Source organism: Suillus clintonianus (assembly GCF_016758775.1).
Source record: "Suillus clintonianus strain FC179 chromosome Unknown DEU56scaffold_200, whole genome shotgun sequence".
Classification (NCBI taxonomy): Eukaryota; Fungi; Basidiomycota; class Agaricomycetes; order Boletales; family Suillaceae; genus Suillus; species Suillus clintonianus.
Genome location: NW_024539424.1, coordinates 6,977 through 34,833, shown reverse-complemented (window position 1 = coordinate 34,833; position 27,857 = coordinate 6,977). Strand labels below are relative to the sequence as shown.

At 48.2% G+C, this 27,857-nt stretch overlaps 7 protein-coding genes across 7 annotated transcripts; 1 reads left to right on the top strand and 6 right to left on the bottom strand.

Moving 5' to 3' along the window:
• Nucleotides 1-517: 517 nt before the first annotated feature.
• On the bottom strand, nucleotides 518-1,765 carry DEU56DRAFT_920117 (uncharacterized protein; the record flags this gene model as incomplete). Its single annotated transcript, XM_041358390.1, has 3 exons — nucleotides 518-1,033; nucleotides 1,088-1,435; nucleotides 1,487-1,765. 3 exons carry the CDS (start codon nucleotides 1,763-1,765, stop codon nucleotides 518-520), a joined length of 1,143 nt encoding a protein of 380 aa, XP_041200913.1.
• Nucleotides 1,766-2,771: 1,006 nt separating this feature from the next.
• DEU56DRAFT_762264 (uncharacterized protein) lies at nucleotides 2,772-5,176 on the top strand (the record flags this gene model as incomplete). Its single annotated transcript, XM_041350660.1, has 8 exons — nucleotides 2,772-3,069; nucleotides 3,164-3,240; nucleotides 3,269-3,303; nucleotides 3,411-3,906; nucleotides 3,963-4,181; nucleotides 4,797-4,811; nucleotides 4,890-4,983; nucleotides 5,133-5,176. The coding sequence occupies 8 exons, from the start codon at nucleotides 2,772-2,774 to the stop codon at nucleotides 5,174-5,176; spliced, it is 1,278 nt and encodes a 425-aa protein (XP_041200912.1).
• Nucleotides 5,177-5,538: 362 nt separating this feature from the next.
• DEU56DRAFT_749746 (uncharacterized protein) lies at nucleotides 5,539-5,871 on the bottom strand (the record flags this gene model as incomplete). The annotated part of the gene is made up of 1 exon (XM_041349459.1): nucleotides 5,539-5,871. A coding segment is annotated over one exon (333 nt), but the record flags the coding sequence as incomplete, so codon positions are not given.
• Nucleotides 5,872-7,653: 1,782 nt separating this feature from the next.
• DEU56DRAFT_703073 (uncharacterized protein) lies at nucleotides 7,654-8,477 on the bottom strand (the record flags this gene model as incomplete). The annotated part of the gene is made up of 3 exons (XM_041347341.1): nucleotides 7,654-7,971; nucleotides 8,017-8,157; nucleotides 8,211-8,477. Coding segments are annotated over 3 exons (726 nt in total), but the record flags the coding sequence as incomplete, so codon positions are not given.
• A 1,147-nt stretch (nucleotides 8,478-9,624) lies between these two features.
• On the bottom strand, nucleotides 9,625-13,266 carry DEU56DRAFT_874459 (uncharacterized protein; the record flags this gene model as incomplete). Its single annotated transcript, XM_041355958.1, has 12 exons — nucleotides 9,625-10,059; nucleotides 10,228-10,458; nucleotides 10,523-10,720; nucleotides 10,774-10,953; nucleotides 10,997-11,093; nucleotides 11,151-11,311; nucleotides 11,365-11,461; nucleotides 11,618-11,814; nucleotides 11,866-12,045; nucleotides 12,099-12,317; nucleotides 12,381-12,852; nucleotides 13,100-13,266. The coding sequence occupies 12 exons, from the start codon at nucleotides 13,264-13,266 to the stop codon at nucleotides 9,625-9,627; spliced, it is 2,634 nt and encodes an 877-aa protein (XP_041200909.1).
• A 5,630-nt stretch (nucleotides 13,267-18,896) lies between these two features.
• On the bottom strand, nucleotides 18,897-22,310 carry DEU56DRAFT_844004 (uncharacterized protein). Its single transcript, XM_041355088.1, has 21 exons — nucleotides 22,009-22,310; nucleotides 21,833-21,951; nucleotides 21,721-21,775; nucleotides 21,489-21,670; nucleotides 21,353-21,437; nucleotides 21,164-21,299; nucleotides 21,065-21,108; nucleotides 20,916-21,003; nucleotides 20,794-20,860; nucleotides 20,694-20,741; nucleotides 20,523-20,640; nucleotides 20,394-20,475; nucleotides 20,243-20,332; nucleotides 20,104-20,181; nucleotides 19,903-20,055; nucleotides 19,799-19,843; nucleotides 19,715-19,747; nucleotides 19,560-19,662; nucleotides 19,311-19,505; nucleotides 19,212-19,263; nucleotides 18,897-19,156 (listed from the first exon to the last, which is right to left on the bottom strand). The coding sequence occupies exons 1-21, from the start codon at nucleotides 22,101-22,103 to the stop codon at nucleotides 19,033-19,035; spliced, it is 1,992 nt and encodes a 663-aa protein (XP_041200908.1). The 5' UTR covers nucleotides 22,104-22,310; the 3' UTR covers nucleotides 18,897-19,032.
• Nucleotides 22,311-23,380: 1,070 nt separating this feature from the next.
• On the bottom strand, nucleotides 23,381-23,970 carry DEU56DRAFT_240413 (uncharacterized protein). The gene has a single exon (XM_041345244.1). The coding sequence runs from the start codon at nucleotides 23,840-23,842 to the stop codon at nucleotides 23,426-23,428; it is 417 nt and encodes a 138-aa protein (XP_041200907.1). The 5' UTR covers nucleotides 23,843-23,970; the 3' UTR covers nucleotides 23,381-23,425.
• Nucleotides 23,971-27,857: the final 3,887 nt, after the last annotated feature.

Below are 27,857 nucleotides of genomic sequence, written 5' to 3'. Positions count from 1 at the left end.
CTCAGTATCCGTTTTACCCCGGGTTTCGTCCGGTGATCTCAAACCACTCCCATTAATTACCATACACGCTCACACAGCACTACAGATCATATCATTTCCATTCCGTAATATCGAACTCACAGACCCATGGACTCATTTTATTCAGTGCGTAGAAACGGACTAAAATACCTATATTTCACTTCAAACCGCGTGACATACGCACCACGCTCATTGTTACCGGACTCACATAATAGGGATACGGAAGGAATAGACGAAGGAAGCGCAACGAAGAAAACAAGACGGATGGTAGTCCGCAAAACGGATCCGTATACTCTTTTTTCACCTTCCTTGCGTTACAAGATGCGCGCTCATTATTTTACCTTACTCAATTCTTAGGCATCCAATGGGGACACGGACACGGACATGGATTGGGACACGGACTTGGAACGGGACAAGGCAACACACGCGATCGGTCACGGAATCTATTTCTATGCACTTCAAAACGCTGGGATATAAGTACAGTAAAGGTCCGGGGTAACTAATCCTGCTTGCGGGTTAAACGGTACTCTAAGAGATCTAAGCCGTTGGCCACCTCCATTAAGAGGGCATTGGCCTGGAAAACCTTGGCGCGGAGGTGGCGGATCTCACCGCGGATAACAATCTCTTCATCCTCCAACCCAGAATGAGCCAGACTGGGAACCGCACCTAGCTCTTCCTCCTCCTCCCCGTCTGCATCTTCTTCGGCCTCTGGTTCCGGATCGATGGAAGGGGCGGTAGTGGCGTCATCCGCAGAGTTGCGAGCGCGCCCGGACGAACGAGCGCGGGAGCCGGAAGGAATGGGAGGGGGTGTATCAATACGGCGCTTCTTGCTCTTGCCTTTACCCTTGGAGTGGGTACAGCCGACCTTCAACTTCTTGCAGCTGTCGCAAGAAACGCCCGGAAAGCCGTAACAATCGCGTTTGATGAGCGTGCACTTGCCGCAACGAACGGCGTGCCGGGGAGACGGTTTGCCGATCGCAGGGTTGTATGGGGTCATGCGACCAACGGGAGGGCGCTGAAACAAGAAGTTTAGTTGAGCCGTCAAGAAAGATAAAGAACCGGCACGCACCTTTACCCTGATCTCCTTGTCCGTCACGTCCTCTACCTCGGACTCAACATCCTCAGCAGTCCTCTTGCCCTTCCCCTTCTCCAAACGTGGGGCGCGCACAGTTGCTTGCCCTTCCTCATCCACCGGCTTACCCTCGACCACGGGTGTCTTCAGAGCCTCGGCCGCACTCTTGCGTGCACGATCCTCTTCAGCGCTCTTGCGCGCACGATCCTCGTCCGCCGCCTTGACTTCAGCGACGAAGCGGGCACAGGTGGTGTTGCCGGTCTCGCCCTTGGCAACCTCTTCAGGCGTGAAGGTGTACGGGATGCCCTTAGCTTGCAGGGCACCCGTGCACTCGGACAGATCCTTCTATACGCGCGTCAGCAACAGCGGAAAACAAGAAACGGACGCGGTACTCACCACAAATGTCTGCCAGCGCACGATCCAATCCTTCCGCTCTTCCTCCAATCCCTCAGACTCGTCCGGGATGGAAGCCGTTTCACCATCCAAACGCACCCTAATGGCTGTGAACTCGCGCTGCAGTTTCTCGATGACGGGATCGACGGCGACGGCAAAAGAGAAGCTGGTAGACATGGTGACTGGTGAAAGGATGGTGGTTAACGATGAGGAAGGAAGAAGAGGAAGGAGCGGGATCTTATAGGGTGGAACGGAGAGAGCCACATCCACAAAATTCTCCATTGTTCAAAACAAACTCCGCACTTACTCGATCCGAACATCCGACCCCACAGTCACATGACTCCCAGGCCTCCCAGAAAATTCGCCAAGTCCAAATCCGTGTATGTGGACTGACCGGGGACGGTCAGTATTTGAGTCCCCCGCAGATGTACCAAACATTCCGGCGCTAGCCTCACAATCACCTCTTATGTTCAATCCGGAGCCCACCTGGTCAGGTATTAGCATCCCCACCCATCCAGCCTCTTCCGTTGGCATCCGTCCTTCCGGACACCTATCGGATACGATACCGACAACGGACTCCCTTGGTTCCTGCCTATCCATGTCCATCCATCCCCATTGGTGCGTCATTTGTCTTCTTTTATCACCCTAATCAACCAGCAGTCCGTATTACCTGTACTTCCCATACATGAGGCCGCTTACCGTCCTTTACATATTACCGCGCTACGGACTCGCCGATGCTACCGCCGCTTAGCGGATTCCGAGTTCTTACGGATTCTGATAAATAGTTGCGTCGTATTCTACCAATATCACTTCCCTTTTGCTCCCTTGGATTTGTATCTAAGTCTAAGTAATCAAGAAAGTCCCCTTAGTCTTCCGCGTCGCAACGGACATCTTCCCGCACCTCGGACCACTTCCGGTAGCTCGTTACCTCGAGACCTTGAAACCTTGACACCTCGAGACCTTGACACCTTGACACCTTGATCATCGTACCGCTAGATATCCGTCCTACACGAACCATCCTCCGTCCGGACACTCCCTTCCTTAGACCGGACTTCACCCGTGTGTCCGCCGCACAGATCTTAAGCCCGCCGGATTGATTCCTTCGCATTTATTGCGAAGACTTCCTTCAGTAGCAATCCCCTTGGGACGAGCTATTATACTCGCACTCATACGGATCGGTAGTCTACTCTAACAGGCTACACGGAATCACTTTCGCTCAGCGATCTACCTTACAGCATATTGCCGCTACTTGGACTGGTGCCACCACAAATACGACAAACGCAAGACAATGCACGTTGTCGTTCAACAACCCACAAGCTCCGAGTCTACCAGTACCGGACCAACCGATCCTTCGACCATTACGACAACTTCTTCCTCATCTGATCCCACAACTCGCCCCTCGTCCGCCACGACGCTGGCCTCTTCATCTACTGGGTTATTGCTCGACGTGCAGCCTGAGCGCTCAGCAAAGAAGTTGAAGGTTCAGCCGGAAGGTGAAGGGTCTACTAGGGGGAAACAGCAGAAGGAGGCAAAGGCGCAGGTGAATGGGAGTGGGAGTGGCAAGGGGAAGGGGAAGGGGAAGGGTCGTCAGTAGTGGGCTCTTGCCGTGCTGATCGTCAATGGTAAGTGTCCGTTGTTCGACTCAACTTCCTCTTAACACTGACGATTTACAATCGGTAGTACTTCAAATCTTCGCTTGTTCCGAGTCTATCGCACCAGCACTCCGAGTCTTTGAATTTGCTGGTCTACTACTACTAGTTTGTTGCATTTCTTTTGTACTTTCAGAGCCTACTACTACTATGGATGTTTCTCACTGTACTGTGCGCTAGTTAGCCTATGTAGGTACTATGAGATTCGCGTACAATTTGTCACATCACGTTTAACTACTCACTCTCGGCGTGACCCGGGAAAATTGAACTACTAACAGCATAACTTCAATGGCCTCCGGTGCCCAACCTGCAACAGACACGTCTCTTACAGGGATTTCACCTGATCAAAAATGCTCGCATGAGCCCCAGACCCATCTAATAACACAAGCAATTCACGCCGGAACGCGTGCGCCAGTACCACCAAAACCAATAGGACCTTTTTCTGCAGTCTCCAGCTCAAGCACAGAAGGACCAGTCGTAAACAACACATCATCCATTCATCGCACTCCATCCAAGTCGTCCATCTCTGAGGCCCAACATATGTCTACTGTACTAGTACCTACTGCTATGCAAGGTGTTTTGCATTCTAACTTGAAGCACATTGGAACGCCTAGGGCCATTGGCGCTCTACGAAACCGATCCCCTGCATTATTGCGCCACTTGACCACGCCGAATGTTGCGCGTTCTACTCTCGGGTTGAACGCGAACAAAGTTCCATCACCTGTATTCTCGGTAAAAACAGAGTCAGACTCAAACTGCGAAGACAGCGACAATGTAAGTTCAACAGCATCCATACACGCTATCTAGTACTAAATGTCAATATTGCCCAGGAATCTACTCACACCATCGACACCCAGGCCCGGTCTAGCGAGGAACACAAGGCCCAGCTCGGTTTGAACGCGACCCGTGCACAGCGAGATGTTTGCTTTGCGGAGAAGACACTCGCAGATTGCGTTGTCCAGCAGAATAGAGCACTTGGGCTCCTCTACCAGTTCGAGGCTACAGAAGCTGGGAGGAAGTTGGAGGACGCTCATATCGACATCGGTTATGTACGTCATTCGGTCCGCAAAATCGGCATCACATTGCTCGAAGACTCTACTAGTAGTAAGCCTAGAAAACGACGTCGCAAATCTACTAGTCAGGTTGATGGTGATACGCTCAGCCCGGAAGTAGACTTGGCTCTGCCACTGCCCGGGCCACTGGCAGGTAATTGTATTCTGTTAAATTTGTTCGACCGCTCCTATTGACGTATTTTCTATGAAATAGATACAGGATCTGCGAGCGCGACCCAGAGCTGAGTCAAACACTCGAGATTCTTCTGAGGTAGCGCCCGATTCCTTGACCTGTTATTCAAACTATAGATACTCTTCTGGCACGACATATAGTATACTGGCAGTACTACTAGTAGTACTATACTGTTTGACTTGATATCCCGGATCTACTGTATTAGCAGTCGCAGTACATTCTTTCAATGAATCAATGTTTGTTTCAAGTCGTTCTTTTAAGTCGTTCAAACTCAAGTCAACTCGAAGAGCTGGTAATACTAGTACTACTCGGGTCGTTCGCTGTAGCGCGCTATGTGGTGCTATGTCGCGCTGCAGAAGTCTACTTTATGTACAGTTATGTCATTGTGCACTGCACGTGGTCGCTACACATCACTACAGGTGCCTGCAACTGCTGTAAGGTGCTGTAAGATGCTGTAAGCTGCCACGGTAGCTGTGCTAAATTTAGTTTTTTGCTGATGTATCCTACACCAGCAACGAACTTCCGACTCGGATGTGGATGCAAGATGCAGTGCGCATGGAGGCGTAGATAATCGAGTTGCGTTGCGGTACCTAGTACTAGTTCAAAGTAAGTTGGACAAGTCACAAGTGACGCGCGGCGCGTGATTGAACGTGACACATTTGTTTCAATATTTTTGTATCCAAACGACCACCATGATGACGACTTGTACGGTATACCTTGTTGATTCTCCACTATATCATGATGATGAAATTCAGGTCTCCGCCAGTTCACTGATGGTTGTGCCATTTGGAGACATTAATGTCGGAAATTCTTTTACGGCATTCTGATGGATTAAAATGGCCTAACGACACGGCCCAATTATAATAGATTATGATCAAACAGTCAACATATTAATAAGCATTATCATGGCATTTTAATGCAGATTTTAATGGTATCACAATGAAGTCACAATATCATCTCCACGCCATAACAATTGTATTTCGACGACATTCTGACCAGTCTCATAAGAAGGATGTGATGAGCATTCCAGATTTTATTATCATTTTAATGGCATCACAACTAAGTTATATTTTCATCTCAATGTCGTGACAATTGTATTCTAACGGCAGAAAGACTGTACATGGCGTAAGAAATACGAGGTAAGGAAAGCGGACATCCCATTCAAGATGGCTTCGGCGTCCTTGGCCTACCCAGCTCCTCCCTCCTCTGTGCACGCTCCCGATCCTCCTCGCTCTCATCCTGTTCTTCACTCTCGTCCTCCTCCTCAACGCGTTCCAGCTCATGCGGTGTAATCGTATGAATGCTAGATGTATTGTCATCGTCGTGTCCACAGCGACCACGCTCTAAGTCTATGTGCGTGCCATTGTCGTGCTGGGAACGTGCAGATGAAGCGTGGATGAGGTCATGGAGAGCTGCGACCTCGGCCTTGATGGCCTCCTGCTCTGCGAGCATGTCCTCGAGGGCGCAGACCTTGTCGACGTGGCTTGCGAGGCTGGCTTGGGTCTCATGTAGCTCTGAGCGCAGCTCGGAAAGGCCAGGGTGCTCTGGGGGAGGTGCAGGGGGTTCTGGATTTGCGGGTGTGGCAGATGCGGGCGTGGGTGCAGAGGTGGTCGAGGCTTGTTGTGAACGCACGGGAGGGAGTAATTGGGGGAAGTGTGGTAGGTTTTGGGGCTGTGGGGAAGGGAGATAGTCAGTATGTAGGAATAAAGAGAATGGCGGGGACAGACCACCGAGCCACTGAGCGTGTCGTGAATGTCATTCATTGAAGAGCTCAGGGAGTGCAGTTCTGCGCCAGTGTCACGGCTCTTCTGGAGTTTGCCCTGAAGTCTGCTTAATATGTGGTCAAAGGAAAGGCCATTTTGCCCGGTGGTCGCATACTGTTGCCCATGCCACCAAGCTGGCTCTGGAGGGTAGGGCGGTGCTGTGGATGTGCAAAGCTAAAGTTATAATTACTTCCAGATGATGAACCGGAGGGAGGGAGGACGGAGGGGATGTTGGGGGGGAGAGAGGTGGATGTTGGGAGGAAGAGAGGCGGATGTTGGGATGGCCTTTACACGGGCAGCGAGATGTGCGTCTTCGTCTGTGAACACACACATGACACGGGCAGCGACTTTGTGGTGAATGGTGGTCTTGTTGTCTTCGAGCCACCGAGCTGGCTCTGGAGGGTAGGGCGGCGCTGTGGATGTGCAAAGCTAAAGTTATTATTACTTCCAGATGATGAACCGGAGGGAGGGAGGATGGAGGCCCAGGTGATGTTGGGAGGGAGAGAGGCGGATGTTGGGATGGCCTTTACGCGGGCAGCGAGATGTGCGTCTTCGTCCGTGAACACACACATGACGCGGGCAGCGACTTTGTGGTGGATGGTGGTCTTGTTGTCTTCACCGACAATGTCGATACCGAATTCCTGCAGGGGGGTGGATGGGTCAGACGGAGGGAAATGGGGCAGACATTGAACAATATTGGAGTTTGGACCAGGGTAGAGATGGGTTACAGTCTAAAGAGAGGTATCTTAATGACACATGAGTCATCCCGTCGCCATGTAAATCTGCATGATCATGTGATTGATTTGTCATCCTGATGTACATTAATGATAAGTAAAATGTCAATAGGAGATTGAGATTAATAGGAGACTCGGAAAACGAGTGTGTAAGTAGGATTGAAAATTATAATGATGCGGCCATGACGAACGCCTTCAAAATCACACGAACCCAAATGCCTCCAAGGTCCTCGAACGCCTTCAAAATCACACGAACCCAAATGCCTCTTGGAAGGTCTTCGAGCGGCTTCAAAATCACACTTACCCGAATTTTTTTGCCTCCAAGGTCCTTGAACGGCTTCAAAATCACACGAACCTAAATGCCAGATCTGCGTGATAACGATATTGATTGAACTTGAGCGCTGACTGGTATGTATGGTAATAGGTAGGAGTCTGAAAGCTCAAGACTATTTAGTAGAGACGGTCTGACGAGAGGAACGGCGAACATCTTGCCCATTTATATCAGCCTTCTGACCTTTTCCCCGACGTCCCTTGGTTGACTTCGTAACGACAGTCACTGAGTCTTCAATAGCTGGCTTCGGATGGGGTGCTGCTATCACTGTAGCAGCTAAGGCAGACTCCGGACTTGTAGCGCTTGACCCAGGATTGAGTACCGCACCCTGAGTTGAGATTGATGGCACGACATCAGAAGGCAGGGGGGGTTCATGTTGCAGGGGAGAAGCTACTAGTACCGCAACAGTATTTGAGGATGAGGATGCGGTCAAAGAACTTGGTTCAACGATGGTAGGATGGTGCGCACGAAGGCTGTCAGGGCCAATGGGGTCCTCATCCGAACTGCTATCGGAATCGTCCAATGCTGCCATGACACGATCAACCATGTCTTCAGGCTGGCCTGCGGTATAGTCCTCCTCCGTCTGAGCAACATTATCGAAGACATAACCGTTAATTTGTCCCACAATGGCTTTGATGCGTTCATGGGTCCACTTGACGATGAAGAATCTTTTCACGGCGCGGAAGACGGTGTGGTAAGGGATCGAAGAAATGGCTCCAATACCATCCCCGGAGAATTCTTGATCTGGGGATAGCATGAAGATTATCTACCGAACACGATATCAGTCATACTATTAGGTAGCGCCTCTGACATCAATACATACCGAAGTCACACCAAATGCAATCATACCGGGAGTGCAGCTTTCGAGTTTCCAAATCTTCGCATAGGTAGGCGGGCCACCACGCCCCTTGGGGAACAATGACATCTTGCCGCACACTGAAACCTTGATGACCTTTCAAAGAAAGATATGAGTAATTGTCCTATGGTTAAGTCAGTGTACTTTACCTTCGCGATCGTCAACCAGTTTCTGAAAATCTTTTTCTCGTTAACAATGTTATCAGGGTAAAGTACCGGTGCTTTGAAAACGTCGAAGGTCTTCCCCTTCCCCGCCTCCCATCCAATCATATCCATAATTTGCTGGACGGAGGCGCGGTCATATCTGGCAACAAAATACTCGGGTGACATGTTGAAGATGGTACCTGAAACAGTGCGTAGACCATTGAAGAATGATGATCGTGCCTGTTGCATGCCGGTTGCAAACTGTTCCGCAAATTGTCAACTCGTTTACAACTATGTAAAATTTTAAGTTACGTACCAAGTTAAAGAATGCATTTGTTTGCATCTCAGGATGCAACTCGTGATCGATTGAGGCGTAGAGCTCAGTGACGAGGGAAGCCTTCTCTGTCGATTTCTTTGCGTAACGTTGCGGACTTGTTATATCGACCAGAGGTTCGGGGCAGTCTGTCTGAAAAATAACCTTTTCAGGCAGAAACATCTCCGTCGTCAAAGCGTATTTCTTGGCTAAACTTAAGATTAGCTTGTCGATGATGGTCTCCGACGTCATTATGGACGCTGTAGTCGATGGCGCAGATGAACGCGAGGATGCGGTAGTTGAAGGTGGCGCAGATGAACGTAAGGACACAGTAGATGAGGCCGGCAATGCAGCAGCGGATGTTGTCTGATTTGGCGAGCGCCTGCGATGTTTCAATTGTTGTGCCGCTAGTGTACCATTGGTTGCGTTCAGCGCTGCATTGCGCTCTTCCAACTTTCCTTTTTCAAGTTGTAATTGCTTAATGTACTAGATAAAATAAGTCAGTGAACGAATGAGAGTTGATGAAAGAAACGAGAGCTTACTGCTTGAAGGTGCTTTGTAGACGAGTCGGCACTTGGTGGTGCCACAGGCCGTGGGGCGTCATCATCCGAATCAGGCCCTGAATCTGACGATAACAATGGATTAGAGTCGGAATCATCGAGCTGTGAATCAGAGTCCAACATGAGCAATATGTGAGGAGCGAAATGTGTGATGAGTGAGCGGCCCAGATGCTGAATGAACGAATGAATTGCGAGGTCTTTATCTACATTTGCGGGCAACCCTAAACAGTTTAGAATCAATCTGTGGTATTACTAGTGAGATTAAATGATAACATACATAATACGATTTGACGCGGTACACAAGTCGTTATTAGTGAAATGGATCATGGAAGCTGTGAGCTTGAGAAAAATGCTGCATGAAAGATGCATGTCCAAACACGAGGCGACACTGTATTATGACACACTTGTGTCAGTAATGTCAATGATGCAGCTTGATGACCTACTTAATGCGTGTTATACCTAATGATAGAGTGAGTATTGCAAGCCGAAAATCATATAAAAAAATAAGTTCTTTAATACTCAGGCCGCGGCCAAAGTGTCAGGCAAGTTACGCGACTTGCAGAGACTTGACCCGAAGAAACATGTCTGCGTCAACCGTGTCGATGACGAAGTAATCGCCTTGTCTCCCAGGATCGCTGGCAAGCGCAGCCCCTCGGATAATTGACCTTACGGAGATGAATTCGGGAGATGACCGAAGTTTGGCTCGTACACACCATAGTCCCAGATCAGTATCATGTTTGCTGCGGACACCAATTCCGACATCGTACGGATGTATGAGCGCCAGTGAAAGATTGGTTTCACCAATTGAGCAACCGAACATGAAGATAAGGCGAGCAAAAAATGGTTGATTGTCGGTTTGAACCATTACACAATCATATCGCGGGGATCCAAAGAACTCGGGGTTGCATCGAAGGAGGTCTTTGCACTGGCGCCAGTCGACCATAGACTCGTAGTTGACTTGCAGATATTTGTATCCAGTAATCTAAATATTATGTTGCGCAGCACAATTTTAGCGAGTAGTTAGCAGGGTGAATTGTTGGCGTACCTTGTTGTCAGCCTGCAAATGAATGCGCTTTCCATTTGGTAAAGGAATGTCGTTACTGGGGAAGAATGTGTTCAGGAAGGCATTGAGTTTGATTCAAAAACCAACGAAGGCCCCGTCATCTGCATGCGACTGCTCGAGACTTGCAAATGAGATGTCACCCTGCGCCGAGCCTAACTTTACGTGGGTGTAGGGAGCTGGAGCCACAGAAATCGCAGGATTTTCTGTGTCTGCGTCTTCTGTTGTTGGGAGGTCGGCTTTCCGATTGTACTCGTCCAACTCGTCGAGTTCAGAACGCATTGATGTTAAGGTTAGCAGCCAATGGTCGTAGCGAAGTATCTGAAGTCATTAAGGGCAGTTCTTATTAGTTTATGTTAATATACAGTCCTGTTGACACACGAACCTGTGTAGCAACGTTCTTGAAATTTGTTCGATTGTGGTAGATGTCCCTCACGGGGCCGTGCATCTTCTCGTTCGGTTTTGTGTTGTAGTTTCGTGTCGCGCCTTTCGCCAAGATATCGTCGAATAGATGCGAACTTGCGTGTTTCTTGGGGAAATTCCAATCCTTGCCTGTTACAGGCTGTGATTTGAGAATATACTCCTAATCGCACATCATAAGTGAGTGGTCGGGAAGTATTGCGAAGCAAAACTTACCTCCATCAACGCTGAAAATTCCCGCAGAGCTCGTCTTCCTGCAACAATTGAATCTTCAGTGTGGACCTCAAATCCAGCGTAAATGTCGAGATCGATATAGTGGTGTATGCATCGCAAGAGTAGATAGCCGAGCTTACTCTGTGAACGGCGGAGGATCCTTTGCGCCGCAAAGATAGCCATCTGAGGGTCATTAGCACAGAATTCAGCTTCAGTCACGGCTTACCTTCGATATGTCCTCGTGATGTGAGCTATCATTGAAATCAACTCCAACTACCTCTGAGAAGTGCGTCAGGTTAGACCACCGCGGAAAAGCATCATAGCTGAGGTAGTACCATTAAGTTTGAGGCAGTGCATGTTGGATAATAATATATACGTACCACGCGTCCATCTGCACAACAGCTTCTCGCCCTAATTCAAGTACCCAGAACTGAAGCTCCCTCCACAGATGGTGCCTCCAAAGCCCTCCATGATACACATGCATGCGATCAAAGGAGAGTGCTCGGTGAATGTCGGTGAGCATCATTCTCCAGAAGGCATTCTGAGGATCGTGTCTGTCAGTGTGGTGTGCGCAAAAGACCTTGGAAATCATACTTCAACGTCACGCAGCGAGTAAGTTTTGAGTAATTTCTCCCTCTCCTTCTTGGATTTCTTCGCGCGGGCCAACTGAAGGGTCTCCTCAGACTCAGCGCTTGTCCGTAATCGAAGTTCGTGAGACAAGACTGATTGCTCGTCTCGAGGGACCAAGCAGATCGGACACGGAAATTTACCTTTCAGTCCGCGAATCAATGCCATGATACATCTATCACATGGCGTCAGCAATATCACAGCGAACTTGAGCACTCACTGTTCTTCATAGTCGGCGCTCAGAATCAAAATCAAGGGCCAAAGCAGGCGCCGGATGGCATCACCGCACTCGAACCAGTATCCCGTCCTCGAGATCTGTATGACGGACTCAAGAAGTTTTAAAAAGGACTCGTGCCAAACGGCAGTCTTGAAGTCCACAAAGCTGCTTTTGCCTGCATGCTCCGGATCCTCTGACACCTGCTCTGACATTAGCATGTGTATGAAATAAAACTAAATACTTAGACTAACAATAGGCAGCCAACCTACAATTCGGCCACCACCAATACCAGCGCCATTCCGGATTTCGACAGGCAGGTTTGCAATCCGACAAACAATCGGATAGGCTTTCTGGGTACCGAAAGAGGACAATTTTGCCTTGTCTGCGTACAAGATAAAAGCCAGAGGCTTTGCCTCAGGCGGAAGTCGTGACTACACAATGCGCAGTTGCATGTCATTGGGCATACAAAGTGATCAAGACTTACCTGTGCATCCCAGAATGCATTGGCTGTCCAAGGTTCGTCAATAAAGCGTACAAAACGCGTACCATTGAATTTGTATAGGCGTTGCGCATCAAATACGAAGTGCGGCGCAAGACGTCGATCTCGCAACATATCAAGAGCCCATTCCCACAGAGGACGGTAGTGCATATCAAACTCGTGCACCTTTTTTTGATACAGAACCGACACTACATCAACTTGAAACTTGATAAATTACTCATATTTTAGTTAAGCACGTCTAATTAAATTGAACTTGTATTTGCCTACCGGTGTGAAGCGTTGGGAAGCAGTTGACCACAACTCCCGGACTTCATCATGGTTTCGTAGTGTAAAGGTTTCGTCCCTATGTGCGGAACGATGAACGAGACTAAGCAGACGATTGGTTTGCTCTGCGGTGAGTGCAGCTTCGAGGGCAAGTTCTGCGACCTCAAAATCGAGCCGTGTGCGGAACGGTTCCCATGGTGCGTGATTCCGAGGTACTGAAGCTTCCGTGGGACGTGTGCGAGAGAAATCAGCGAAATGATGAATGGTGGACGGAATCTGGCTGTGAGGATGATAATCAACCTTGATATCATCCAGCTGCGGTAATGGTTCCCGCTCTTCAGGATTTGCGTCGTCGTAGTGGCTCTGAAGGCCAGGCGATGCCATACTGAAGTCCGATATCAACGATTGACGACTTCGAGGCGTTGATCCTTGCATGTCTGACACATAAAATGATTGATCAGTTTTTGGGAATCCACTAAACTATGCAAACATACCATTATTATCTTCTGCAGCTTCGTCCTCGTGGTCGTGACGCTGCACCGACCAAATTTTGATTGGATCAACTGACAATAGTATTATTTGAGTTATCAATGTCAAAGAAAATTAGTCGAGTGCTAACTCACCTGTAGATGACGCCGCACGTCTTTTGGATTGATTGTGAGCCTTGTGTTCTGTGCAGTTGTGAGGTGAGATATGGGACAAAACAAAAATGGTGTGCATACGTACGTTTCTTCACCGCTTCTTCGATGATCGCTTTGACCTCATCATCTTCTTCTTTCTCCCGGGCTTGCTTCCTACATTTCTTTGCATGCGGCACAAATCCACGAGCTCGTACTAGTATCCCACATATGTTACACATCACATCGTCTGATGTCCGTTGAGGAGGCATCGAAATGGAAATTGATGGCACGAAAGGCGAGATGAGGACTTGCGGGGAATTTGTGAGTCTATCTAGTATGAGTTAGAAATACTGCGTACCTTTGATGCAGATGGTACTTAGTGTATAATTGAAACTCAGGTCAGGCTGCGACTCGTGATAGTCTCAACGACATGTAATCAATATGTAAACAAATCGTAATCGAATCATGATCGAATTGTAATCAAATCATGATCGCATCGTAATCGAATCATGATGGTGATAAATATAGCATTACGATACGGGAGCATTATAATGCCTGCTGGAAATTTCCGACAAATGCTATGGCAAGAACTCCCAATTCATACCCCTCATCCATCTCACCTCGTCAATTTTCGCCCATCTGTGCGCCGCTATCCATGTCCCAAAGACGCAGCGAGCTATCCGGGAACCTGTAATGATGCACTGTCCGCCAGGTAGGTGCACGACACCTCGAACATAGCCACTATGGTCTTTCATTGTCTGGCGAGGCGTTTTCGCTAATGTCTTTTCTATCCTAGCAGCGGCTGAAGACAGACCGGTGCCCGGCCAACTAAGGAAGATCGTGGACTAGCCTTGTGTATGAGAGTATCTTTCCGGTATACCTATTTTCAAAAATGGAGCAGGTGATCTCGCAGGGGAAAATTGCCTGTGTTTCACCTTCTTTCTCATCAGCTCTTTTCAATCACAGTGCAAGAAGGAAGCGTTTCTTACGAAAAAGCTTGATTTGAGGCATTCGCTCGTGACGCAGTGTGGTGACAGGATGGACGTGTGGCAAGTATTTTTTGAGAACTTGCGGGGATCCTCCACAAGGATCCCAATCGCTGGTAAATTATATCATGACATCAGATGGCTTATCATGGCAGGTTCGGGGTGTTACTGACTAGCACAGCAAGTGCCTTCCGAGCAACTCGACGCGACGCGCTCCACTCACGACGCTATGAGTTGATATAGTGCACGTTGAGTGCCGAAAATTGGCCAGCCATTCGTTTAAACCATCTCCCATGGTGCGTATTCCGAATTTCCATGCGTTGTCATCGTGCTCGCTGTGCAGATGAAGCACCGAGGTCCCGGGATAAATGTGTTTGCGAGAACACAATACGTAATCCGGCTTATAATCTATCTCATAGACCTTACTTGTCACTTCGCCGCATGGCAAAAGAGTAAAACCCAAGGTTGTCAGGCCCAAATCAACAACAGGCTCGAAGCCATTCTCAAGCGTCCTCAAACCACTGTGACCCGTGCAATATTCATGTCATCTACAGCCATGCCATGCTTTTGATTTGCTGCGCTTCCGTTAACCATACTGACGACCAATACTGATGAGAAGGTAGCTGTCCGTCGTCCAGACAACATGCGGGCATTGTTCGTCTATGTCCCAACGGTTTTGGTTGCTATTCATTCTGTTTCCTCATTTCCTGTTTAGCTTCTGAATTGTGTTCCACAAGCTTTACTATAAAACTCGGTAGACGGGCACATAGACTCGACCATGACTTCAGCGCTGCGACCAGTGGAATAGAGCCCAGGTCTCAGACTCACGCGTGTTCAGAAATGTGTTCTACGTTTAAACAAACTGTCCCTTCTGTAAAATATCGAGCAGGTAATGCGGAAAATCGAACTATCATTCATTATTCATCATACCTTTTCCAGGTCCCGTCTCTGACTCAGGAATCATTGGAGTCACTGCAACAAATTAAAATCTACATCATACCACCAAATCCCCGTTCGTGACCGCCATCTAAGGTACCTCACCACCCTTCGATATCAAACGCAACGCGGTGGCGGGAGAACTTGAAGCCGCGGAAGAGATATGTGGCTGTTAAAGACAGGGTGCGTCACAGTCGTTAATATTAAGAAGTTTCTTAAAATCATTTCAAAGGCGAAGCCTCAACGCTTCATTTGCACTCGGAGGCGGATGAAGTTCTACAATACTGGTTCTCTGGAGGGCCTACGTTCCCCGACACTCTCTATCCGTCGTCAGGACTTTCCTGGACCATCTGCCACGAAAGCGCTATGTTTCCACCTTTGATGTGCATTCAACTGCGATTAACATGTGGACTAGGTTTGATGGTATTCTCGATATTGCTTACAAAATGCATTTCCTCCACTATTTACTGTGGGTTATGTCGAGGTTCATACGGAGATTATTTATCCGCTGACCCTGTGGCTCCGCCTATACTCTCTCCCTGAACCTCCGTCAGCTACAACCATTTTAACAGAACTGTGGAGTACTTCCTAAAACACATTTTCATTTTCTAGGACATAAAAGAAAGCTCCTTCCTACTGCCAGTGTCAGAGCTATAATTCAAGATCCCCCTTGACGCACCCCATATTGATTACCTAGCACAAGCCATGCGTTTCTCGTTCTTCTTCGCTGTTGTTGCTGCTTTGACAACATCTATGTCTGTCAGTGCTGATTATACATGCTTGGATTATGAGTCGGTTTGCGGCAACGATCCTTACATGACATGCTGCAAAGGCCTTTCCTGTAGCACGGGGGTGAGTCTGAGTCGTTCGCTTAGATTTAACCCCATAACTCACCGTTTGCGCGTCGTACCAACAGCCTGGCGGCTCCGGCACGTATTGCCATTAATCCTCTCCCGATGAGCTTTGCAGACTGAGCATGTCGCGCCAGTGAGTCGTGTTTCTGCTTTCACGTTGGTATAGTGGTTTATCGCACGCTATACAGTTTATTGCGGAGTTGACCAATATGCTTACTTCTGCACAAATTTCTCTGCTGCCTCGACCAGACTCTTAAATAACACCAGATTTCCTCCCATGTGAATTCTGTACTAAGCATCGATAAAAGATATTTGTGTTACTTTAATGCTTACTCGACTTGCGTACATTTTACATGAATGCACAAGAAAACAGCCGACATCAAAGAACGTGATGAGTACATTGCTCCTCCAGAACCACTTGATGAACCACGAATATATAGATCTGGAATGTCTTTAAACATGGTATTGCAATTGATTTGGATAAATGACATATCTACGATCTACAACTTCATTAATTGAGGATGGAAAGTGGTTGGTTCCGCGGAAACAATTCGCACTCCCATCTGCAAACTCCACCGACTCATTGTTGGTGTGCGCTTGGCAGTCAGGCTTGACTCGGATAATCTCCGTGTCTGCACACTTTCTCAGCACTCCACTCCTCGCAATTTGAACCCCAAATTGCCAGCACGGCAACCCTTACCATCCATTTCTTGCCCTTGTTCGAAGATAAGTGCAACAAACTCGGGCTCGCGATCGGCTCCTGTGTGGCAGTGTTAAAAATCCTAATCGAGTGATTCGAGTTCGGGTCCAATAGTACTAGATCTGTGGAGCAGCTCGGTTGTCTTTGCACCCATGATCTTGATTGTATTCTCGAGGGGTCCGCCCATCGCAATATTTGTTTGTCAGGCGGGTAGGCCACAGTCCTGCCTCTGACTCTTGCCGTCCCGTCCCGCCGTGGATCCGCTCACGACTGGCCATCTACTTGGCAACGACTTTCCTTGTCTCGACTTCCCACAAGTTACAACGTCACCATTCTATGGTTGCGTGCTATCCACAACTGCCGCTGCCGTTCTCGCGCCTGGGACTGACATGCCCTCTCATCATACTGTCCCGGGGGTTCTCAATAATTCCAGTCGGTGGATTCGCGTCAAGTCATGCTGTTCGTTTACTCACTGATGACAAGCCTTGCGTCTGTTCGCCACCCGGGCAGCAGACGGAATAGTATTGCATATCCATATTCTACTAACGGTTTTGGTTGGTATCACCATTTCTTGTTCGGCATCTGAACCGTTCCCCCAGCTTTACCACGACGCTTGATGGTTACATGAACTCGAACTAATGACAGCAGTGCTGTGAATAATGGCATTGTGTGCGGTAGCAAGCTAATATGTGTTCATCAGTGCGTCCTATGTTGAGCAAAACAGTCACTTCTGTAAAATATTGAGCAGGTAAAAGCAGGTAAAGCGGCAAATCCAATTGTTTCTCATCAACGCAGGACTCGTCGACTTTGGAGTAACTGCAACAAATCACATTATGTTTCGTGGCGCCAGACCCCATTTGGTGATGCTTCCTACAAGCTCCTACAATATCTCACCGCCCTGAGTATCAAGCGCAACGGTGGTGGGAGAATTTGACGCCGTGGAAGAGATATGAGGGGGTACGTCTGGATACCTATTCGCCACGGTCATTAATATTGATAGGTTCTTCGATGATGATTTAACGATGGGGCCTTGGCGCTTCGTTTGTACTCGGAGGCAGATGGAGTACCATGGTATTGCAGTGACCTCACTCCGTTCGTCAGGACTTCCTTGGAGCATATGCCACGAAAGCGCTTGGCGTCAGACTCCACCTTTGCTTTATGCACGTACTACGACCGTGGTTCACATCTGTACTAGGTTTGACGCTATTCTCGGCATTGCCTACAAGGTGCATCTCCATCACTACTTGATAGAGGATATGTTTACAGTTCACATATTCTGGATCGTTTATCCGTCGACCCTGTGGTTTTGCTTATACTCTCTCCCTGAGATCTGTCAGGCGCAACCATTGTGACAGTGGCCATGGAGTAGTTCCCAAAAAAACATTTTCTAGCACATAAAAGCAAGCTGTCTTCCTACTGCCAGTATCAGAACTGTTATAGATCCCCCCCTGACGCACCCCATATTTCCCAGCACAAGCCATGCGTTTCTCGTTCTTCCTCGCTGTTGTTGCTGCTTTGACAACATCTATGTCTGTCAGTGCTGACAATACATGCTTGGATGCAGAGTCAATTTGTGGCAACGATCCCTACTTGACATGCTGCCCAGGCCTTTCTTGTAAAACGGGGGTGAGTCTGAGTCGGTTGCTAGGATTCAACCTCAGAACTCACCGTTTGCGCGTTGTACCAATAGGATTTCGGCTCAGTCACGTATTGCCATTAATCCTCTCCCGATGAGCTTTGCAAACTGCGCATGTCGCGACAGTGAGTCGTGTTTCTGCTTTCACGTTGGTCGAGTGGTTGATCGCACGCTATACAGTTCATTGAGGAGTTGATCAATATGCTTGCTTCTGTGCAGGTTTCCCTGCTTTGACCAGACCCTTGAACAACAAACATCAGATTTAGTAGAGAACCTTCCGCAAGAATTCTGTGGTATTGACAACGGTGTTCGAAAAAAAGAAAAAGTGTTGAGGTTAAGACGTCGGACAATTATATATCCCAAGCGTTATCTTCACAGCTTCAAAGTTTCACGGCAAGATGGAGCGCTTGTGTTGACATTGCATTTATGAGTGCTTATCTACAAAGCGCAGTACCATGCTGTCCTACATTATGTGCATCTCCAAATCCAGACTTCATTGTTACTTCTGCATTGCGTCACTAATTGCTCGTTTGGCTAGTTTCAGACGCGGTACCCTCCCCCTTCGTTATCAGTATTTTCCCGATCTCCTATTCGCCCATTTTTCAGTGATACACCCCAACCATTATCTTATGGCATGCCCCATGCTCGCTCCGACACGTTAAATATGCTGCTGTGCGGGTGAAGTGCCTTGGCCTCCTGGCGCAGTGGCGCCATGGCCCATGTATACCTTCCTAATTATCTAGGGTCTATCGACCCAGCTAAAAATCCCTCTTGTGATAGAGAAATCCACCGTGTCTTCAAGTCTGTAACCAAATACCGTACATCTAATTGTACATAGCTATATTACAAGCAAGGAAGTCCAGATCAAAATATGTATACAGTATACCAGTATCGCATCAACGAGCCTTTCGCCGACCAATCCACTACGTATGCAGAACCTTTGCCGGATGTGTCAAAATTCGGGCCATCTTGCGCCATAAAGGAAGATTGTCCAATCGCTGGGCTTTCATAACTACTTTGATGTGGTGGATGGAAAGATGTTCCCCGCTGTGCATAGTGATCAGTCATCAGTATGACCAGGAATACATCACAACTAGCTTACTTTGAGGCAGCCAGCGCTCGCGCAGACCGCACAATATTGTCAATCATCCTCCCTGAAAGCATCATCAGACACCGCGTCAGTGGCAGATATGAGGCTTACCATCCAATTGATGCCATGAAAGTTTCTCGATTTCGCGAAGGAGTAATGAGTGATCCATCTCCTTCTCGTCTACGAAAGAGGAGCCGATAAGTGTGCGATCACTGTTACGCATACTTGTAGCGGGATCATCTAGGCCGAAGTGGCCAAGCCACAGACGACGTCGGGCTGAAGCGTCCAGTTCAGGGAGATCGACGACTTCAGTGGAAAATATGTATAAGTAAAGATAGGTAGCATAAGAGGATTACACACCGGTAGGGAATCGCCCCAATAGTTCTTCGCCGCAGGTACTTGATATCCAGAAGGAGATACAATCATCCGACTCAAATTGATGGAGAGCAGCATGGACGCGATCCTGATGAGAAATTAAGTCACGAACACTCAGAGTGTGACAGTCAAGAACATACCCTTTGGATTGGACTTTTCGGGTCCAAGAAATGCTGTGTGACTTCAGAAACCATACAGTAGAAGGTGACGAATAGGGTACGTACATCGGCATCTTTTACCACAATCACTGCATTCCAAGTGACCGCAAACTAAATGATCACCAGGTCCCGTCAGAGAGAGATTGCAAGCTGCGAATTGTTGTACGAACCGACATGCGCCGAGCAATTTCTGACACCAGAGTCATCTTGTCGAATGAAAACTCGTGTGCGGAAATAGTAATAATGGGTCTCTTGAGGAGATTACAGACAGCATGAACGGCTGTCATTCTGCCAGTTCCTGGTGGTCCCTTGAGAAGTACTGTCTACGAAATGGTGAACGAGAGATAAGCGATAGTGGCTTTCAAACATACCTGTCCTTTGTTGAACTGGGCCGGTTTTAGGCCGCCTAAAGAACAACCAGTATTATCCACCAAGGCTCGAATGAGATCCTGCATGACAGATGAGCAATGAAACCCACGATACAAAAACGAGAGATATGATTGCCCGTACCTTGGTATTTTCGTCCATAATCAATTTACTCCACGCCTCTTGATCATACTTGACTGGCTTCAAATCCCAGATATTGAATATTCGCCATTGCTAGGTATCAGATATAAATGGCTTGAGCAACCAGCGAAATGCGTATTGCACTTGTGCTCACATTCACTTCAAGATCATAGCCACCAATCCAGTATGGAAGGCGCGCAACATACTCCTCCGAGTTGTCGGGAAGTGGCACACGTCTATTATATTACTTAGTGTCAACATGGAGAACAGAAAAACCACTCACAGATTTGGATTGTAGCCTTGTGAAGCACGGTGGAATCCAGTTGGGTCGATCATCACCCTCCTCATCCGTGGTTTTAAGTTGCTACTGAAAACCGACCGCACTGCTGTGTCGTCAAAATCTGAAAATATATTAAACCTGCTTGATGAGATGATTAAGTCGTGCGGCACTTACACTCTGCACAACAAACTTTGCTATAGGAGAGATAGAGTCTTCCACGCTCTGCATTGATGGTTGGACATCTTGGCAACAAACTGAAGAGCAAAGTTCTCACCAGTCACTTTAGCCAGGGCTTCGTCTGTCACGGGTTGAAGAAACAGGCTCGAAATGTCTCGAGTTCCCTAAGATTGGTGAGTGAATACATGGTACATTGATTCTGGAAGGATGTCACAATACCTGGTATACATCATAATCAACTAACAATGGACGCTTCTCAAAACGAACACCATCCCACTCGAGGTACTCCAGCTCGAAGGTCAGCTCCCTGAACAGATTCAGTCAGGATTTATCACAAAGATATGTTCCGAAGGGTCCCTACTACTCACTGCCTGTCATCACTGAAGCGAACACTCTTCAAGACCACCAAGGTCTTTGACGCAGCATGTCAGCGGTGATGATGAATGAGCAAAGGAAACGGTTCTCACAATAGGTCTCTCGACATCTAAGCCATTCTGTGAAATTCCACTGTTGTAGATGTACTGAGTTCCTTCCTCATAGTAATACTCGAGAAGTTCGAAGGAAATCTGGCCGTTAGACAGCGACTCTTCGATTTGTTTAACCCTATATAATCATAAATGACAAGGCACGAGCTTGCTGGACTGGGACACACGCACGTCTGCTTGCATTCCGCTTCTACGACCTCCAACAGTTTTCCTAAATGTATCACAAGATTAGCGACGTATTCGAAGACCACTTCGCCTGTCCATTATGATAAGATTTATTAGACACGATGAGAAATGTAAAACTAACATCCAGAAGACGAGTCGAACCCGAAAACCTCGGCCTTGGATGCTAGGTCTCCTGGAAGTTGCTCTGCATCCAAGAGGGTGTGTGCATCGTCCAATCTGGACCTAAGTACCTTCATCTTTTGGTACAGTCGATGAATAGGGTATTCGAGGGGTTTGTCGTAATTGCCGTCAACAAACACAGTTCTGCGAACGATGTATCAATACCCGCACAAACCAATTACATGACAACATACCGGAGGAAAGAGTCTAAGATTGAACTGAAGTCGCTGAAAACAAGTGAACCTTTCTCTATGAACCCGTTCAGTATGCAGACCATGCAATATGTTTGTGACATAGAAGACTTGCCTTCCTGGCTCTTGGAGCGGACGTTGAGATAGAAATAGTCATCGACACCTCGAATGTCTATGGGGGAAGAAGACAAGGACCTGTACATATCCGGCACCCACTGCTTGCCAAATTGGTCCCTTGTGCACCCGGAATCCATTGAGCAAGCGAGCACTCAACATAAGCGAAAAATTCACCATTTCTGCCACCGACGAACAAAATGGTTCCCGGCTTCCTCAAAATCCTTGTATGGAATTATTGGATGCTGGTGAACTTGATTTGGCGGATACATTCTTGGAAATGCGTCACCCCATGGACTCTGCAGATTTGGAATGAAGGGGGAATAAGGAGATGGTGATCGTGAAAGCGGCGGGTGGATTATGAACGGTATGTTTGATGTTTGTGGACCAAGTAGTCCAGGTGGCGCAGGATACGGGTCGAGCGGTATGTTTGATGGCGATCGTGGACCAAATAATCCAGGTGACGCAGTATACGGGTCGAGCTGTATGATTGATGGCAATCGTGGGCTAAATAGTCCAGGTGACGCAGTATACGGGTCGAGCGGTATGTTTCTTGGCGTTCGTGGGCCAAATAGTCCATCGTCTGATTCTGATGGAGACATTGCTTCAAGCCGCGATGGACGTGTTACAGGATCGGGCAACCGAAAATGCTGGCCGTCCACAGGTACCGTTTCTGGGGTTATCACACCACACCACCCATCAAGCATTAAGTTTGAGCTGGGTGGTGACACTTCAGGAGGTGGAATCCTACACATGCTTGGTGGATCAAACCAAGGTGGGAAGTACTCATGATCGAAGGAAAGCGAGCTCTATATGAAGGGGTCTGCAGCGCCTCTTAGACATGATAAGAATCCCCAGGCTGTGGCTTCCATAACGTACGTGCTGTGTGTCACAAGGCTTTCGCTATTCATTTATAGACCCGTGACGCCAAGGGGTTAAGTGTAAGCTGTGCCCACTACGCACGTTCTGAACTTGCACACAAAAGAGACGTGGTGCCACCAAGAAGACGACAAGTCTACGCAAAGTATACGCATCAATTTGCAAAATGAAGAAACAATAAGCTACTAACGAGTCACTAGCGGCGTTGAGTCTTTGGGTAATGATAAGATCTCTAAGTTCAGGGTGCGGTCTTACTGACAGAGAACGTTCTCTATAGAAGCAACGAGCGTCTTCCTTACATTGGGGCCTGGAGAATTGATATTTAATCTTAGATAGTATCACGCAGCCAATGGTATCTAGCCAAAGTAAAATCGTTGAGTGGGTTGTCAATTTGAACGGTAAATTGTGAACGAGACTCCAGTGAGAATGAACCTAGACAATGAATCAGCCCACAATACAGTCCCCACGCCGGAACTTAGAAACTACCCATTTTTGTGCTGAAAGAGCGACAGCCGATCAGAACAGGATTCTTGCGCTCATTACCAATTGTCACAGCATGGCCATATGGCAGTTTGTTCGCGTACCGCTCGAAATCCTAACGTCTGTGGGATTTGATAACTTGACAGCTGTGTTATATCAAGTAGCCAGGTGTCGGTGTTATTAGTCAAGTCCGTGTGACTGTCTACCAAGATGGGGAACGTTCACAGCTCTGAAGTTAAACAGGAAATAAGAATACACAAGTCGATTGCAACCAAAATGTTAGAACATGAATGAACATGGCCAGCATGCAGGCTGGATGATGAGCAGCTGAATTCTCATCATACTGGTCGTCAGTATAGTTAACGGGAAGGGCATCAAAGGGCGACGGCGAAGGTGTGGTGGCAGCGCCAGTTGTGGATATCGTGGACATTGCAGGGATAACAGTGACCTGGGGACGCGACGACGATGCTTGAGAGTGGCTTTGAGCTTGTCGCTGACTTTGAGCCTGAACACCTTGTGTTTCGCCCCTCGTGCTTTGAGCGGTGAGACAACATATAAGGACTATCAAGATGCAAAAGAGTGGTGAAAGGGGCGACCATACCTTGTCATCACAGACGGCCACGACTGCTACGATATGGGGTCGGTGTTGCATGAATAAACCCTTGTGTCTGGCATTGTTGGAGTTGTGTTGTGTCGTGTGTGTTGGGACCGAAATCGATAAAACAGCGATGAAAAGACCAGCGAGGAGCGCATGTGGACGTGAGGGGTCGAAAACGCGGCAGCAAAAAAGGAATGATGACAACGTGTTGTGGAACACACCCTGAGCCAGAAGTAATTGATAGAAAAGAGGATATACATGAGAGCATTCTTGCGTGTCGTCAAAAAATCTTGCTAGCAATTGGGCATCCTCAAGTGGGCTTCACGTCGCGTAGCATCCATCTGCAAGGTAAAAACGTGGGCAAACACGTCACGTACGTTCAACGAGTGCTCATGTGTAGATAGGAAGATAGCGTACTCTTTGCCTGAAGAGCCACGAGATGCAGTCAAGGCTGTCAAGTCACAATCTTGACGAAGTAAGTTATAGTCGGACCGAAAAGCTACATCGCCATGGAGAGTTGGTTCTGCCAGTACCATATTTGGCTCACTAAAGCATGCCTCCTGCTGTTGCCTTCAGATTGATTTGATCCCATATCACATCCTTACAAACAACACGCGTCTGCCTCGTCCTCGCCGTTGTTGCCGCATGGAAAGCGTAAATCTATAGTGAGTCGGATTTCTGCTTTTGCATCAGTGCCGTATAGTTGATAGCACGACGCGTGCTCGCTTCGGAACAAATTTCAAGCAATAGTATTGGGATAGAGGACATATCAAACATTTGAATACATAGAATATGATTGAAGTACTTACAACGCAGTTCTGTAGTCTCGTCAAGTTTGAACATAGAAGTCCTCAATCCTCAATGGGACCAAAAGTCGCCAGGCACTTTGGGAAAAACCTCGCGGCGGAAATGCGTCAACAGCGGATCCAGGGGGGTAGAAAAGGGCAAAATACTACACTGAGCATCGCAAAATTGTCTACAAATGTCCTCAGTGAGGGGAAAGTCAGTAGATCCATGCATAGGGTGCAAAAATCCGACGGGCAGAAAAGACTCAGAATTTCAACTCCGCTCGGGCACTTCTCGCTAGCGCTCCCTTTCTCCTGATAACCTTTTCGTCGTTCGGCGCTGGTCTAGTATCTTATCGAGACTGCACTTGGAGGACACAAACAACATCATAGAACAATGTATTATAAACTCGATTGATGAATCAGAAGTCTGAATCTCCTCTGGGAGTGAACAATGTCCAACAAGTCTTAGCGTGTCATACGTCTCCACTATCCAGCTATGAGCTGTGTTGCACAGACTAAAACGCGATCGCAAGTTGCTCCCTTCCCGAAGCATCTCACACAGCTAGACAGGGATGCGTGTCCTTGTGTCGTATTCGTCAGGGTCGGATCAGGGTAGAATATCCCTAGAACCCAATATAGGAAGGTGCTCATACTTAGGCGTCAGCTGCGGGTCCCCCTGAGCGCTTCCAATGTTTGCACAGGATTGTTAACACAGTGCACCGAGCGCATGGACTACGTATCTGAATGAACCTAGTGAACGACTTAAACGAACGATTGCCCAACTACCTGACTCAAAACACAAGGTCTGTTGACTCTCGGTTTTCAATATGTTCCTGTCAGCAGAGGCAGTCCTTCTAATCAGTGCTCATCGTCAGCGATGCCTCGGGCCTGCCAAGAGAAGCTGAAATGAGAAAACTATTTATACATAAGTAGAACCGCTCGACCACCTGCTTACCAACGACCTTGAGGCTTGATCCTCACAAAGATTCCCGCGAACTCTCGAAGAACGCCGCACGAAGCAACTTCCGCATATATAATCCCGGCGCTGTTTCATTGAATTCGCCTGAAGACTTCATCGTGAGTGATTTGTTTGGGACTTCTGTTGGCAAGAGTTGACATTGATGTAGATCGTCCCATTAACCCACCCGACGCTTTAATCCAGATAACATCCCGGCAACTCTCGCATACATCATGTCATCTTCCACCGCTGTTGAGATACAGCAGACGTCAGCAATATCTCCAATCCAGACGATGCGAGGGCATACTGACTGGGTACGAAATGCTGTGCACTTGCCTGACGGACGGCGCATAATCACATGCTCGAATGACCAGTCACTTCGACTATGGGACCTGGAGAGTGGCGTGCAGATAGGCGACGACTGGCGGGACGAGGAGAATGAGGCAGGTGTGGTCACTATAGCATTATCTCCAAAGGGGGACATTGTTGCCAGCGGAAGCGGTGATGGGATGGTGAGATTGTGGGACGTCGAGATGCGGAAGGTCATCGCCAAATGGACGGGGCACACTGAAAATGTCAATGTGTGGTCAGTGTCCTGGAGTCCAGATGGTGGCCGACTCGTGAGTGGATCCTGGGATGGAACAGCAAGAGTGTGGAATATCAAGAGTGGACAGACTGTCCTTAGTTTGACTCAGACCGGGCACCAATATGTGTTGGCGGCAATCTTCTCGCCCGACGCGACAAAGATTGCCACAGGTGGATTCAATGAACATGCAGTAAAAATCTGGGATGCCAAGACAGGCAAGCTGCTCTCCACAGTCCAATTTGATCACCCAGTCTGGAGCTTGGCATGGACGTTGGATGGAAAGAAGCTGGTGTTCGGTTCATCTGGCCCGATTGGGATTTTAGACGCCACTGGCAGCACTTTGCGGCAGATCGCCACTCTTGAAGGTCATCAAGACACTATTCGCGCCGTCACTTTATTCAGCAACGACCGCCTCCTTGCAAGTGCATCATGGGACAGAACAGCACGTCTTTGGAACCTCGACACGGGCCTCCAAATCAGCGCCATCGACCACGAACGCGACGTGAACTCTGCGACCTTTTTAGCTGATAAAAAACAGCTAGTTACATGTTGCGACGATAGAAACATATACGTTTGGGACATTCACGCCGTCCTCAAAGAAGTTGGTGCATGTATCATCTTCACGATGAGTTCTGATAAGCTGATCTCTCACTAGCAGGGCGCAGCTGGTAACCTGTCTTTGAACGTACGTGGCATGCCTGTTCAACCTGAATGCTTAACAGATCAACATTCCAGGCTGATGCTACGCGACGTTTAACCCGCATCAAGGGTGCAAGTCGAATACCACAAGGGTTTTTTGACGACGCGCGAGATCGTGTTCATGTGCGTTGACATCATTTCAATCAACTAATTCTTGATCTCACCTCTATGCTCTCAGCCCTCCGCAACACATCATCCCCATCCCTTGTCAAATCGCACCCGCGACGTCACACCATCTTTGGGGTTGCGTGCGCGTACTTTCTTCGGTCAAATGTCCTCGTTATTTCATCGTGCTCACACTGACAGCCATGATGCCAAAGAATTTCAGCAGCACCCAAGGCAGGGTTCTTGGCACCAACCTCAGGCTCATGTCGTGGAAGTTGTAGTCATGAACGCGCAGTATAAAAGAGTATGCATATCCACATCCCTTTCCACGCTGCTCGTGTTTATATGTCTCGTAGCCTTTATACGTTGCCCCACCCCCGAACAAAAAGGGCACAACGCAGGGCGCTAAACCCCCAGAACAGAAACAAGCCCAAAGCCAATCTCAAGCCTTGTTGTCACGCCATCAAACTGCTCAGGCTGTTCCCGCTGCCACCACCACCCCTGCATCCGCAACCGACACGCCTTCTCATACTACTGCCACCATCGACAACCCCCGTTGGTGGACTCGCATCATGCTCTTCATTTGCTGCACAGCCGTGGACTATACAGACGCCAGTCACTGATGGGAAGGCAGCGGCTCGCCACTCAGGCACCATGCTGACATTCACATCCGAGTCTCCTAAACTCTATAATCCCCCAGTGTTGCTGATATGTTAATCGACTTCCGTTTCACGATTCTTGATTTGTTTCGACTTGAATAACAGTCATATGGACTGGGCCGTGATAGCAAGGTCACCTAATTGATACTAGGCGAAGTCCAATTCTACCTGTTCGTGCAGAGAGCTGCTGAACGATGCTACGATTAGACTCTTTTGCTGACTTTCAGCACGAGCACAAGAATGATTCAGTTCGTTCGCTGCGTCACGATGTGTC